Source organism: Arachis stenosperma, chromosome 2 (assembly GCF_014773155.1).
Source record: "Arachis stenosperma cultivar V10309 chromosome 2, arast.V10309.gnm1.PFL2, whole genome shotgun sequence".
Lineage (NCBI taxonomy): Eukaryota > Viridiplantae > Streptophyta > Magnoliopsida > Fabales > Fabaceae > Arachis > Arachis stenosperma.
In genome coordinates, this window is record NC_080378.1 from 94,865,977 (window position 1) to 94,882,283 (window position 16,307).

Below are 16,307 nucleotides of genomic sequence, written 5' to 3' on the forward strand. Positions count from 1 at the left end.
CGCAGGCAAACAGCGGCAGCTCGACGGGGAATGGCAACTACGGTAAAACATGGAGAAAGTGAGACTTAAGAGAAATGACGCAGATGAGTGAGTTTTCTTTCATTCTTTGGGAATGTTATCATAACCCTAATAGAAAAAGTATTTTTTGGTTTCAAAATGACATTTTTTTTAGCAAAAATGAAGAAAAACACAAACTCGCTAACTCAGTCTTAGACTCGCGAGTTTGACCGTGTCTAGCCGAGTTTACTGAGGATCGAGTCTATGCCCGAGTTAACTCGATTCCATATTTAAACTCATAAACTCATACGAGTTTACGAGTTAACTCGCGAGTTTGACAACAATGTTACTGGGTTTTCGGTCCAACCGGGAGGGTCGGGCCGATTCTGATAACACTGTTTAGAAATGTCAAGCTTGTGTTATTACATTCTATTGCCACTGCCCTGTCACCATGGATGGTTCCGATTGTTCCATTGTTGACCCAAAACTTCATGACTAGGAACTTTCTGAATATGACAGTGGAGAGTTCGTTGATGATTTTCCTCCCGAGGATGATGTTATAGGCCGTGGAATCCTTGAACACCACAAATTCGGAAAAGACTGTCTTCTTTTGTTTTCCAGTTCCTATGGTAATCGGTAGCATTATCGAGCCATCGATTTGATAAAGTTTTTGCCAAGGCCAGTCACTCTGTTGAGGTAGTTTTGTAGATTTTCACTTCAAAGTCATAACTTATCAAATGCTCCTCTGAAAAGGATGTTAGAGTCGGATCATGTATCTATCAATATACGCTTTACCATCTCCGTACCCGCTTTCGCCGATATAACAAAGGGGGAATCTTCATTCGAAGTTCCGTTTTGACAATCTTTTCCGGATGGAAGGTTATGTTTGGTGGATCGGAAACTTTTCCCGAGGCGATAGCTCGTATGCGGAGGTCTTTTTTAAGTGCAGATATGGACCTTTCTTGCACCTTTTCCCCGTTGATCACGTTGACCACTATAGTTGATCCTCGTCCTCAATATTTCGGGAGACAATTTTTATCTCCCTGGGATTTTGTCCTTCCTGCTCGGGTGACCTCTCCCTTTTGTTCTCTAAGCTTCTCTATAATTTTGGCAAACTGTGAATTTCCTATTTATGGTGGTCGATTATGAGTAAGGGGTTTAGGCATCTTCCTGTTTTACACTAAATATGAATGGAAGTGTCGTGTTGTCTTACACTAAATATGAATGGAGCTGGAATTCTCATTTTTTTAATAGATATATCGTCTTATTCCTTGAAAAAATAGACAAAAAATGAATTGAGCCTTTAATCGTTATATTGTTAGTAAAAAAATTAAATTCATAAAAGAATAAGATAATACGTCATTAGTTTACTAGTGGTAACAAAATTCATCCCATCGTAGTTACAAGGAAATCAAAGCCAATTAGTTGAAGTGTTTACAACTCGAGTTGGTTTGGATTTGGAAGAAAATTAAAAACTTAGCTGATTAAATTTTAATTGTTTGGGTTGATTCAAATTTAAAATTTTTTTGTGAGTGAATCTGAATCATTTTGAACCGATTAAATTTGGATTAGATCGCTTCGAATAATTAGATATCCAATTGAAAATAAAATTTTAAAATATTTGAAAAAATAGAAAATTAAAAAAATTACGTAAATAATATATGATAAGAAAATAAGAACAATACATCATCAAATTATACTTAAAATAAATATCATAATTTAACAATCTTTGTAAAATTGTATGTATAAGAGAAAATTAAAGGATATGTCTCTAACCTTTTAAGTTTTTGAGAAATACATTTCTGATAAAATTTAAATACAAAAAAATTCCTTACCTTCACAAATGAAGGACAATTTTATCATTCCATTCATTTGCCTCTCACATATAAAATAGAATTGGCTAATGTGGTTGTAACGTTGTTCAGGTGCATGTCCGTTACGCGAAGGAGGCTAAAATTTGCAGACAAAAAGGTTCCTATACATGAAGAACCTCTCATACTCCTCTTTATCCCCTCCTTTCTTCTTCACCTCCACCACAACAAAAGAAAGCGTCAACTCAAAAATCTCAGCAGCAATGGTCAATGACCCCTTCACTCCTTTTTTGGAACCTTCCAAGCTTATTCTGCAGTCCTTCTTCCTGACCGTGAAGCTCACCAACTAAGCAATCTTCTCTAATTTCGATATGATCTTGGAAATCGGCGCACCGGAAATAAACCTTGCCTTGTCACCCTTCTCCTCAAATAAGCCAGAGAGATCAAAACTAAGGGAAAATAATATGATATCAAACATTCAAACTCTGACCGTGGCAACAAAAGCATTCCTCCTCCTCCTCCTCCACCCACTTTTTTTAGTCTCAAACTCATCCGTTTCTGACAAATCAAAAGAAGAATAAACATCATTACTACCACCAGCAACATGCTGCACCACCTTATTGTCATCCTCAATATGAAACTTAATCTGCTTAAAGCCTTTCTTGAACCAGCGATTCTCCATGATGTCCGAAATGAAATTTCTTTTGTCAGGTTAGTATCAAGAAGCTTAGCAAGAAAATTAGACAATTCAAGGAAAAACCACCTCGGGCAACGAAACTCACCTTTATAGATCTTCTTATACGTAACCATAATGTTGCGATCATAGAAAGGTAAATAGCTAGTGGTGGAAGACACCTCTGTTGTGGTAGAAGGAGACAACAGAGATGAGTTGCTGGAAGTACTTTCAAGCGAGGTCTTTCTTTAAGCGGCCTTTGACGACGTCATTTTCATGTTTTTGACCTTTTTATCTTGCAAACTTTAGCTTTCTTTCCGTAATGAGCACCTGGACAATGATACAACTAGGGATGGCAGCAGTACCCGTACCCGCGGGTACTCGCCCCGCCCCGCCCTTACCCGGTCGGGGCGGGTTTGAACCCGACCCGGAGCGGGGCGGGTCTAAATCGTGGCGGGTTGATGAGCGGGGCGGGGCGGGGTCGGCTTCAGGCTAAACCCGCCCCTACCCGCCCCGGAGTGCATATATATATATATATATAATTTTTTAGTGATTAGTTTCAGCCTTCAGTTCTCACCGCCACTCAGTTTGTAACTCGATTAGGGATTTAGAGTTAGCAACCCCTTCTTCCTCAGCTCTTCTCTTCTCCAAGACCATAGCCTCGCCGCCTCGGTTCAGTTTAACCCAGTGCTTGCCGTCGAATCTGCTCCAGTTCCGCGACTCGTTCAAGCCGCCTGTGCCTGTCGCTCCTCCTCCGCTTAGCTCGTCTAGTCGTCTCTACCATCTTCGCAAGTCGCAACTCGTCGAATCGTCTGATTCGTCTCAACACCGCTCCTCCCTCTGCCACCTCCGCCACCTCCGGTCGACCCTCTCCTCCCGTGTCGTCCTGTCTTTGCTCCCTCCAGTCCTTGCATTCACAACCTTCGCCGCCGCTATCGCCGCCTACAACTCCACCGTCTCCGCACACTTCCTGCTCCCGGAGTATTTCCCGGTTCTCAGGGCTTCTTCTTTGCCTTACCAGCTCACCGCACCCGCCCTGGCCCTCCTCCTCGTTTTTCAAACCGAGGCTTCATACGCAAGGTTGTTAGGTTGGTACTCAGATTTCAGATAAAAAATTATACTTTCTTGCTTCGTAATAGAATTGTTCACTCAAGTGAAAATTACTTGATTTATGATATTGTATCGTTGATTCTGTAGCTGATTTTGTCAAGTGGGATAAGTCTTTAGTTGTTGAATTTCAATTTTCGAAAAGCAATGCTACATTGCTACTATAACCGTAAAAAATAAGGGGAGAAAAAGGAGGAGATTTTAGTGTTTCTATGAAATGTTAATATCATGAACTTTTATATGATTATGGATTTATAGTCCACCTTAAGTGAAATATTAATATTGAAATACATCTTGAAATACTATAAAAATGCTTGAACTTTTATATATCAGTTGCTCACTTGCTTGCAATATTTTAGCTGCAGGGCTTTCTTTATTAGTTGCAGCCAAAACAAACTTAATTTCAATTTAAATTTTGACAATTTTCAAAACTCAACAGATTAAATAAAGTAAAAATAAAAGAAGATTATTATTATTATTTTCAAATGGGATAAGAATCAGATTACAAAAGCCAACTGATATTGGAGATTTGCTCAATTTTCACACGTTCTGTTGTATGTGTTCATAGACTTGTCCCTAACAATTAACAAAACTAATAAGCCACCTTTCATTGATTGGTACTGCATTCTTAGAGTAAGTATTAACATTTCTAATGATGACCCTTTTTCTTTTTGGTGCTAAAGTTTGTAGCTTTTATCTTGGTTCTTCTTTATTATGGTCCACCTTAAGTGAAATATTAATATCATGAACTTTAATATGATTATGGTCCACCTTAAGTTAAATGCTTCTAAATTATTTTATGACCTTAACTTGAATGGTGTATCTGCATGAACTTTGATGGTAAAATATCAATATGAGTAGCAGGGATATTCCTTCTAGCACTCTGATTTCTCCTAGTATAATCAAAGCTGTTAAATTTTCAAATGTCAATCTGATCATAGAAGCACTTGATTTTGGGTTATTCAAGAATTATTATCAGCTTAAACTAAACTATAAGGTGATAGCTTTTCCTTGATTTAACCGAACTAGTTAGTTGTCAACCACCATTACTTCTCCTGGCAGAAAACGAAAAGAAAAAACCACCCTTACCTAATTAATGAACCTTTTTAAAGTTACTATTCTATTAGATGAGCGACGTTCAAATTAGTTAGTAAAAATTTTTGGGTATGTTCTATAGTGCCTTCAAAATTAGCATGTTTCAATTTTTATAAAAGAGTGAGTCTCATCTCTTAACACTCGTATTTAGACAATTTATAAAATGATTCTCATACCAACACTAATACATGAATCTAGTATTAAAATGATTCCCATAATTTACTATTTGTAATATTGAATTTGTAATGTACTTATTATAGGATTTTAAAGGAAGTAAATGCATACATTTGGCTCAACTACTTTAATTGTGCATTCTGATTTGGTTTATTCTAATTTTGTAATTATGCATTTATGATATGATTTATGTTAATTTTATACCCTCATGTATTTTAATTTTATTGATTAGGTGTTTTCAAATTACTTTATGGCTAGTAATGCTAGAGAAGACACCCAAAGCAACAGTGTGGCTCTAAATGATAATGAAGTTGAAGTTCAAAGTATTGCTAATATGGCATCTAACATGAAGAAAAAATTTGAAAAGTATTAGGATGAAATTCATGGCATTATGGGTGTTGCTGCTGTTTTAGACCCTAGATACAAGATGGTTGGGGTTGAATTTCAATTTGAAAAAATGTATCCAGATCCAACAAAATGCTCCAAACAAATTGATAGAATTCATCAGTTGTGTAATGAGTTGGTTAATGAATACACTAAAAAAATGAGTTCTGATGTCTCACATATCAGTGTTGGTGTTGGTACAAAAGAACTTAATGAAAGTGGAAATGCAAGTTCATTTGGGGGTGATGATTACATGGTGTATCTTAAAAGAAGAAAAATGACAAGGAGTTCATATGTGAATGTTGAGCTTGATCATTATCTTGAGGAGGAAATTCATCCTCCAAATGATCCTAACTTTAATGTTTTGAAATGGTGGAAGAACAATCAGATGAAATTTAAAGTTCTTGCAAAAATAGCTAAGGATATGCTATTCCGGTGTCCACTGTTGCCTCTGAATCTGCTTTTAGTACAAGTGGTCGTGTGATTTCTCCTCATCGTGCAAAGCTCAAACAAGACATAATTGAAGCTTTGATGTGTGGCCAAAGTTGGTTGTGGGCACTTTTGGGAAGTAAAGGTGATATATTGATTAATCTTTATTTATGTTAATTTTTTTTATAGTATCAATTAATTTGTTAATTGTTATCTCTTTAAATTTTTCAGGTTTAAATCTTGATTTGCAAACTTTTAATGATGATGAAGATGTTGAAAGTGATCAATAATAAGGGGTTGAAGATCATTTTATATCTAATATTGTAATTTCTTTATTATGGTGTTAAATTTGTAGTGATCTAACAATATCTTTTTTTTTAATTTCAAGTTATTTTAGCTAATGACATTGTATGAATTTTATGTTTGTATTTTAATTTATCTATGAATTTTAAATTTTTGTCTTAATTTATATATGAATAGGTAAAAATTAAAATATTTAATTTTTACAGGGGCGGGTCGGGGTGGGGCGGGTGCGAATTCTGCTATTTACTACCCGTGGGTAGTTATGGGGGCGGGTAGTATATGCCTGTCAGGACGGCGGGGCGGGGTCGGGTAGGGCAAAAACCCGCCCCTACCCGCCCCACTGCCGCCCCTATCTGGTTCCATTTGATCTGTGAGAGACAAATAAACAAAAAAATAAAATTATCTTCTCTTTATAAAAGTCAAAAAATTTTTTGTATTTAAATTTTGTTAAGAATATATTGTCAAAAATTTAAAAGATCATAAATTTATTTATTTTTTTATATATATAATTAGATAATTAAATTAATTTCTATTTCACTATTCAGAACTAATGCCCAAGCTAGTTATTATTAAATTTAATCAAGTCGGATCTAATTATACTCAATTATCCGTCATAATGGAGTCCGGTTTTGGTTGAGGAATTGGATTTCGTGCTAAATTGCTAATGGCACCCCCTAATCCCGTTAAGTGAAAAAAAATTAAGAAAATCCAATTTAGGTAGTCCCCTACCAATGAGTTTGTGTGAGGACGGTAAAAATGAAAGTTAACCAAAGCACTCAAAGTAAAACGGTTAAAAGTACATGACTCGGAGGAGAGCGTCAACTGCCAAGAGCCGAGAGTGGCAACAATAACAAGAAGAGCTTCGGCTTTCATTTTCTAGTGATCAAAACACCAATCCCTCATTGCTAACAGAAATTAAAAGAAATCATCCCGGATTCCCGACACAGATAAAACTATAAAACTATAGAATCCTCATTTTCTTTCCACCACACAAAGAGAAAGGAAGGGAAGGGGGGTAAAAAAGATTCATTCAGCCACGCTGCGATTTTCCCTCAATTTGCGACGAATTTTCTCGCTAGGGTTTTGCGTCGGAGGAAAATCGTAGGAACATGGATTGGGGGAACGTCACTGCGGAGGATCTCGTCGATGCTCTTCGCGAAGTAGATTGGTCGTCGCCGCCGCGCCCTCTGTCCGAATTCTTCTCCCGATTCACCGTTCCTCGATCCTATGCCAAGTGGAATAGCCGCCTAAAATGCAATCTTTACTAGTACGCTTCAATTTTCCCCCAATCACTGAAACTGTTGCTTTCCTCTGTTCTTTTTCCATCTATACAACTGCAATCGAATGATTTGATTTATGGAGCTATAGTTTTTTTTTTAATTTGTTTGAGGTTCTATTATCTTTTATGTTTGGTGCTGAATTTGATTCCTTTTCTTTCCCTTGCAATATTTATTAATTGAAAATTTGAAATGCTCGATTTGGCATGACTCTGTAATTTTCTCCGTGATTGATATATTTGATCAAATTTGGATTTCGTAGTTCCGAGGATATGGATGAAGGAAGGCAGTAGGTGATGCTTCGACGGATAGTTTTGTGTTTTTTTTTTTTTTTGGATGCTACGTTTGAGGAAGAGTGATTCTTCCTTCATGAAGGAAGAAAACGAAGAGTAAAGGAAGAAATGTCTTCCTTTATGAGGCAAATTTTCTTGCTGGAAAGGGAGAATTTTCATTTAAGTGACAATTATCAAAATGATATCTTCGTTCTCCTATTATTTTCACTATTAAGAAAATTTAGGAAATGAAATGGTAAAATCCCAGTATTTGCTGCTCATAGTTGAAGCAACTTGGATTCTGGACTAATTTTACCTTAAATCTCAAGGTCAAAATCTCTGATTGAGAAAGTGTGATCAAATCACTAGTCCAAGGACATGGTCGTGTCATAAGTTCATAAGACCGAAACAATGATATTTGAAAAGAACAATTACATAAGGTGACATTTTTGTCATTAATAATCAAAAGAAGGAAATATATTAAACATCCTCAAGGTCCATGCATGAAACTGGATAATTAGTAAATAAACGTAGTGTTTGTTTGTGTTACAAAACTTACAGTAGCTAGAAATGTATAATTTATTTTTATAGAAAAGGAATTTTATTAGAAGAGAAGAGAGTTTACAACAGAGGATATAAATGTAATACTTTGTGAAAGTATTTTTTTCTCCCACGTATGTCATCTATTTAATTTTTTGAGACTTCCAAGATAATTCATTGACTGCAAAGATGAAATCACTCACCAATTGAATCAGTTCATCTGTTCTGTACCCAACCATGAAGCTTGCATAACACTTAGATTTGGGGTGGACTTGTTTGTTTTTTCATTTATCCCTACATAACAGAAGAAAACCTGATTTGAATATATAATTTTCACCCCACCCCTCTATTAAATAATTTCGGTTATGTTTGTATGTGCAGCTATCGGACCAACTACTTCATTTGGATTGTTTCTGTTCTGAGTAAGTTAACATAATGAATATCTTTTGTTCGCTATCTCCAATTGATCTACTGCCCCTTCTTGTCTAAACATTCAAATTTTGAATTGTAGTATTGGGTTTTCTTTGGAGGCCACTTGCTATAGTTGCTGCCATTCTTACTGCACTTAGCACTGCTTTTCTAAATGACAGGTAAGTGATACATCTTTTTACTTCTGATACCACATTTCATCATTGGTTGGAGCTGATTAAATTGATTCCAGTTTAAAAGAAAAACCTAGCCTTATTGTGTTGTACTATTGAAGTGGATATCAGTTGTGATATTGTTGCTATTTTAGAAACTTGTTGCACTTATGCAACCAAGATGCTTCATGTAAGTTGGATTTTTGTACATATTGCTTTGCACAAACTAGTGGCCTATGGTATTTGTTGAGTGAAAATTTGGCAATGTGATTTTTTTGGCATGTAATATATTGCATCATCAACATTGAGGTTTGTGCTTGAATACATAAATCATAAGTCTGCACACGAACAATATATTATTTAGTTTTATGGTAACTGAAGTAGATGAATAATGTTTTCATCTAAATAAGAAAAGCAGTTATACTCTTTTTAGCTTGCAATTATTCACTTCTACTTCTAGATGTTTTGCATTTAGCACCATCATTATGCTTGCTCAAACCATTTTTCTGAGTAGCCCTTTGTTATATATATATCACTAAGATTCTTCATGTGGTTCTTTCATTTCTTGACTAATTGTACTCAGATCTAGTTCTTAGTAATAAAACTTATCTTTGATATTGCGTTATTCATAATTTTAATTGCAGTTTTGCAGGTACTTTTAGTGAAAAGGTTACACGAACTGTCAGGCAATTCTCGCCACATTTAGCAGCCAAGATGAGACCTCCCCTTACGTATGTTTTTGTTGTTATTATCCTTTTAAGATATGTAGACTTTGCTGTGGGTTTACTGACTAGTCAAATTCCAGGCCTGTTATCCGTGGACGTCCATCGGCTAGGAGAGCAATTTATATATGTGGTCAGCCACGTTGGGTGTTTGTCTTGACATTTTCTGCTGGTAATTGAATTCTTTGAAATAGAGGTCAGATTTTATGAGCAGTACTATTCACGGTGGTTCTATCAATCCATGTAACTTTTCTACCCATTCTTCTGCAGCATCTTTCTTCTTTTGGTTTATTTCCTGTGGTCTCCTAATGGTTTCATGGGCACTTGCTATTGGTCTTCTAGGTACATCTCATACTGAAAAGTTTACTATTTAATACTTCCCAGCACTTTGTCCAGCATTTTGTTTTTTTTAGTATAATATTGCTCATTCTTGCTCTTGTTCAGCCACCATCCTGCATGCAAGCTTCCGAACACCTAACTTGAAAGCACGACTAAACACTTTCCGTGAAGAATTTCGTGCAGTGTGGCGCAATTATAGTGAGCTGTAGTTTGCAGTTTGTTTTCTCGATGTAAGTGCTTTCTGGATTTTCACTTGCATATAGTGTACTTTGTTCTTTTAGTGCATTTGCAAATTATGTTAATCTGTAAAGTACAACTCCCTGGAAGTGATTGAGAAACAAATGTGTTGCATAGAAGCTATAATGAAAGAGTATCCTCTCGAGTTTGCACTGCAGAATAGATCATTTCCATGTGTTTCATTACCTTCTACAGTCTTACTACTGGAAATGTTGATTTTAGTTTTGGGAAGCTTGCTTATGTAAAGAGGGTTTAGATATTTTATGCTGTTTGGCCTATACAATCATTTGATATCATTTTTATGTGATGAATCTGAATTTAGCAGCAAGCTTGTGACATGGGTTTTAAGTCCAATGCTGTGGTATTTTGTCTTGGTTTTTGGAAATAGCATTATTCTTCCAATTGGATTTCAAATTTGTTATCTACTTCTGATGTTGATGCTGATTGCATAACTGAGTACAACTTGCTATCTATGAATCTCATTTTAGGTATTGCTGCTTTTCGATCAACATTATTTCCTTTAGCCGAGATGGAACCTTCTTGGTAAGGTTGCCAATAGATTGTAAATTGTGAGGAATCCTTTTTGTCCCTCCACTTTCCATATAGGTTAGAATGTGTTTACTTTGTTGATTATGACATTTATACTGCCTATAAGCTTGACATGTAACAGGAACATCCATAAGTGTCACTATCTTCAATTGCCTCCAGAAATTAGTGGCATAATATGACAAGAGTCTTGTGTTTCTGTGATTCTGTTCAGTAGTTTTAAATTTTTTGTGACGTGATAAATAATGTTATCCAAATGGATTTTGAGTGAAGCAAAGAAGTTCCTTCTAGCCATACCAAAATAAAAACCATATTTTTTATAGTTAATTTTAGTAGGACTCCAGGCTTAAATGAATCGTGTAGGAGTAGGCTGACTTGTGATTAGTTAGTTGGTCATTCAACTTTGGGATAGAACTTTGTTTAAAGTAATAAAAGGAATGCAACGTTTTTCGTTTTATTTTTTATTTTTCATTTTTTATTTTTTAAATTGCATAGTGCAAGTAAGGAAATTCAGCCCTTATTTTATATCAGAAATGTTGAGTAACAAAGTCAATTTTGTAATTAAATTCAACCAAGTATTACTCATGCTCAACTTTCGGCATGTTTTTCTCCATTTTTCCCCTTTTTTTGATATTTTCTTTTTCACCAACTTTGATTCTTTTACTACTCCTAATACTATGCTTTCTCTTTATTTTTTTGGTTTGTTTCTTTGTAAATTTTTAAAATTTTATTAATACTATGCTTTCTCTTTATTTTTTTTGGTTTGTTTCTTTGTAAATTTTTAAAATTTTATGAAGGAGAAGAAGAATAAAAAAATAAACCGAAGAAAAAGATAGAAACACAATTTTTTTTACATAAAATACAGGCATTTTATAATGATAAAAACATAAATTTATTTAAAACAATTACAATTTTTTGAAGTGAAATATAGAAATAAACATACAATAACTGAATAACAACGTTAATAAAGTCTTGTCCTATTAGGTGTGATCGGCTATATGGATCAAACAAAGACATTGAGCTTTTATGTATCATATTTATGAAGAGACCGTTTATATGTAGATCTTATTTAATCACTTTATGGATGGTCTTCCTAAGTTTTCATTTGCCTTTCACTTCTTATCCATCTTTTATCTCATCCATCCTCCTGACTGGATCTTCTGTCGGTTTTCTTCTCATAAGTCCAAATTACCTATGACGCGATTCTACCATCTTTTCTACAATAGGTGTTACTCCAACTCTCTCTCTTTCTCTCTCTCTCTCTTATATCTTCGTTTCTTATTCTATCCAATTGCGTATGACCACTCATCCATCTGAACATCTTCATCTCTGCCACACTTAGCTTATGTCCGTGCTCTCTTTTGGCCTCCAACACTCTGTACCATAAAGCATAGTCAGTCTAATATGCGTGCGATAGAATTTACCTTTAAATTTTAAAGACACTTTTTTGTCACATATAAAACCAGAGGTACTCTGTCATTTTGACCAACCTGCTTGAATCCTATGATTTACATCCTGTTCAATCTCTCCATTATTCTGTATGAGGCACCCAAGATACTTAAACTTTAACTTTTCATAGGATATTTTCTCCAATCTTCACCTCTGTATTAGGGTTTTTCCTTCGGTTGCCGAACTTACATTCCATATATTTTATCTTACTACAGCTTATGCGCAGACCATACACTTCTAGAGCTACTCTCCATAAATCCAACTTCTTATTTAGGTCTTCCCTTGACTCTTCCATAAGGATGATATCATCGGCAAAAATTATGCACCATGGCACATGCTCTTGGATATGCTCTTTGAATACTTCCAAGTCTAATATGAAAATGTATGGTCTTAAGGATGATCCCTAGTGTAATCCTATATCAATAGAAAATTTCTCTGTCACACCACCTTGAGTCTTCACACTAGTTGTAGTCCTATCATATATGTCTTTAATTGCACGAATATATGCGATTCTTATTCTCTTCCTATCCAAAACCTTCCATAAAACCTCCCTTAGCACCATATCATACGCTTTTTCCAAATCAATAAACACCATATGTAGATCCTTTTATTACTACGATACATCTCCATTATCCTTCTTAATAGATATGCAGTTTTAGTGGCGGATCTGCATGGCATAAAATCAAATTAGTTCTCTGTTACTTGTTACTTGTGTCTCTTGTCTCAACCTTCATTCTATCACCCTTTTTCATAATTTCATGGTATGACTCATGAGCTTGATCCCTCTATTGTTTCCGCAAATCTGTATATCCTCCTTATTCTTGTAGATAGTTACCAATGTGTTCTTTCTCCACTAAGCTAGCATCTTTATTGACTTTAAAATCTCATTAAAAAGCTTAGTTAACCAACTGATGTCTTTCTCTCCAAAGCCCTTCAAACTTCAATCGGAATATTATCGGGTCTTACTGTCCAACCATTTCTCATCCACTTTAGAACCTATTTTACCTCAAAGTCTCGAATCCTTTGATAGTAGTCGAAGTTTTGATCTTCTTCTGTCGTGCATAATCGATCAAGGTTCGGAAGAGTCTTCTGTCTTTCATTAAATAACTCGTAGATTAGCTCTTCCACCTTCTGTCTTCTTATCTCGGAAGAGTCTTCTTGTTGATTTTACCCTGATTTGCTTAATTATATCCTGAAAACACAATTATTCTGACACAACTCCAAACATATCATTAGTTATTAAAATTTTACTAAAAATATAAGAATTTGATTTAAAAACTAAGAAAACAAATGAAAAAGAAGTCTAGAAACTACTTAGAGCCCGTTTGGGAAGTAGTAGAAGCTACTTTTTTTTACTTTTGGATTATGAAAAGTCACAATCTGTGTGTTTGGCACAATTTTTAAAAAAACTTTTAACTTTTCAAAAAGTTAATTTGCAGCTTTTTGAAAAAGTAGAAATATATGACTTCTCTACTTCTCGATAAGTCATTCTACCACTTACTTAAAAAAATTTAATTTCAAAACAAAAAAAATCTACTTTCCTTCTTCACTTTGTGAAAAATACTGACCCTTCATCACCATTTTTACGCAAGGTCTGCTAGAAGCACTGGCCTTCCACCATAATTGCACCATCATTCTCACGCAATGTTCTAAACCTCACCATTTTCACGGAATGATTCATCTGATGGAAGTATTGATCCTCCATCACAATTTTCACACAATATTGCATTTGAAATACCTACTATATATATTCCTTCTAAGTATTTTTTTTTATCATTTTATCATTCTATTTTTTATTATTAAATTTGTATTTAACTATGGTATGAAATTTCAGTTTTAATTTTATTTTTTTTCATATCTGATTTTATAGCTTGCTATTATTTTCATAGTTAATTATAACAAGTTCTTGACCTCAATAAAAGAGAAGAGAGTTCTAATAGGAGTAAAAAAAATAAAAAACAGCAACAAAATATATCCACACATTTTATATTTATTTTTTATTTTAACCTACCATATCATACACAATATTAGTGATTAGGTTATGTAAAATCAACATTCAATATTGGAAAGTATTTGTTATCATCGTTATTTTAATATTCATTCTCTTCTGTAAAAAAATATTATTTTTTGAGTTATTTATCCAAACGCTACAACTTTAAAATAAGTACTTTTACATGTGTTTGGCAGATGCAGCGGAATTCAGGTGTTTGGCAGATTCAGCGGCTAATATTACTTGGATCGAAAATATGTTCAAAAATCTTAAGATCTCTTCTTCAGTCCTACCAACCATCTTTTGCGATAACTTGAGTGCTGTGTTGTTGGCGGCTAATCCGATTCTTCATAGCCGTTCCAAGCATTTTGAAGTGGACCTTCATTTTGTTCGAGACAAAGTAAAAAAGAAGCAGCTAGTTGTGGTTCACATCCCAGTAGTGTTGCAAGTTGCTGATCTTTTAACTAAGCCAGTTTCCTTGGCACTCTTTCATAATTTTAGAAACAAACTCAGACTCAAACTTTTGGAAGTCAAGAGTTTGAGAAGGGGTGTAAATGATAAGATAAGTTACAAAAAAGGTCAGTAAGTGATAATAGATAAAGTGGTAATTATAATTCTATTAGTAGTAATTTAAGTTTAGAATCTTGAGTATGTATATTGTGTGGTTTGGTTTATTTGGTTGCCTATAAAAAGTCTTCTACATCTATTGTAAAGGGGAATGAGGAGTCACAATAGAAGATTTTATTTTTCGTTCAAATTTGTGTCTCTTTGTACATATTACTTATTGCAGAATATTGTTACTTCAAGTCTTCTAAAGGTTTCACACAATAAATTAGAGGAACTTCTATGCATTCACACACTTATTCACTCTAAAATTTTTAGTCACATTAACGTCCAGAAACGCAAGTCACAAATTCATATAAGTAATGGGATACTCTATCTTTTTTCTTTTTAGTAATTTCAATTATGGCTTTTCTTTTTGTTATTTAAATTCTATCATTTTCATTCAGCACTGGTCAAATCCTACATATTTTAATACAATAATTTTTAATTCTTTATATTTTTGTATTTATTATTTCTTACTCTTTGTCTTCTATAATTATTATTGTTTATATTTTTATTGAGTATGATCTCTAAATTCTAAAAATAATCTATAAAAAAGAGTTATATCTACTATTCGAATTGAGATTATTAATACAAATTTAGTCGATACCTCTTGATAAGGTCTAAAAACTAAAATCAGACGAAACACTTTTTAAAATATATATTTTTTATTTTTATATGTCCAAATCTACCTTCTTATCAGAAACAATTTTGTTCATAATTTTTAGATCTCATAAAAAAGTGTGGAAGCTTTCATAGAGGTTATTACTGGAGCTAGAGTAAGTTTGATAAGTTAATTAACATAAAATAACAAATTAAAGATAATAAAATTTGTTGTTAACTTAATTTTATGAGGAAAAAAAGGAGAATAACTCACATACAGTCGCTAAAAACGTTTTTTTTTTCTAAGGACGACAACATAAATGGAGGAATTAATGTACGCGTGTTGGGATGTATTAATTAATTAATATAATCAAAGTTGTAAATATTAGAAAAATCGATCGACTTATAATTTTCGGTTTGAAGTGAACCAAGTAGATATATTACACCTTTTTAGACGAGAGTTGTGGGATTCTTATTGGCAAACAAAAATATATCTAATAGAAATTACCTGGACTATATAATGGGAAATTTTTTGTTGTTTTAGCATTTTTTTAAATGATAAATTAACACTTAAAATCGAAAACTATAAACCAACCGATTTTTTCATATTACAACTTTGATTACATTAATTAATTAATCAATATCATGCCAATACAAGGACATCATTTTCTCCATCTAATTATTATCCTTAGAAGAGGACGTAGCAACTGTCCGTGAGTCGCTCCCGTACAAAAAAATGCTTACGCTTCTTTCACTTTTATTTACAAAGAATATGGAAAATAATATTGTCTTTTAAAATTTATTTTTTAATTAGTCTTTGTACCGTACTTCCATAATTTCGGACGAAATTGAACAATATCTCGACGTAACGGTTCTATTCCAATACATCATTCTCTGCAGATCTCAGACTCAGAACGTCCAACTCAATTTCAGACTCAAATCACCACGATTTCGGACCTTATCAACCAAAAATCTCGGAAATTAACCGACCACAAAGCAAACAGACTAGGTTATAAAGTCAGGCCTAGGATTTGAATGAAAAACACACAACATACTTCGAACTACACCTACTATCACTTATATCCTTTATTTAGTTTATTCTTCCACTGACTTGGGCGTCGGAATCCTTTTTGCAGGTACCACGCTTGGGTCCGAGTTCACGAGGATACAACTTA

At 34.1% G+C, this 16,307-nt stretch overlaps 1 protein-coding gene and 1 pseudogene across 2 annotated transcripts; one reads left to right on the top strand and one right to left on the bottom strand.

Annotated features, from left to right (window-relative positions):
• Positions 1 to 1,947: 1,947 nt before the first annotated feature.
• LOC130963191 (CBL-interacting serine/threonine-protein kinase 12-like) lies at positions 1,948 to 4,235 on the bottom strand (annotated as a pseudogene).
• A 2,552-nt stretch (positions 4,236 to 6,787) lies between these two features.
• Positions 6,788 to 10,692, top strand: LOC130961966 (PRA1 family protein A1-like). 2 transcript variants are annotated; one of them, XM_057888020.1, is made up of 8 exons: positions 6,789 to 7,240; positions 8,444 to 8,484; positions 8,574 to 8,652; positions 9,288 to 9,374; positions 9,449 to 9,537; positions 9,636 to 9,707; positions 9,810 to 9,934; positions 10,430 to 10,692. In XM_057888020.1, the coding sequence occupies exons 1-7, from the start codon at positions 7,083 to 7,085 to the stop codon at positions 9,911 to 9,913; spliced, it is 630 nt and encodes a 209-aa protein (XP_057744003.1). In that variant the 5' UTR covers positions 6,789 to 7,082; the 3' UTR covers positions 9,914 to 9,934; positions 10,430 to 10,692. The 2 variants fall into 2 exon arrangements, with proteins under 2 accessions (XP_057744004.1, XP_057744003.1); XM_057888021.1 differs by lacking the exon at positions 10,430 to 10,692 and having other exon boundaries at positions 6,788 to 7,240; positions 9,810 to 10,248.
• The last annotated feature ends 5,615 nt before the right edge of the window (positions 10,693 to 16,307 follow it).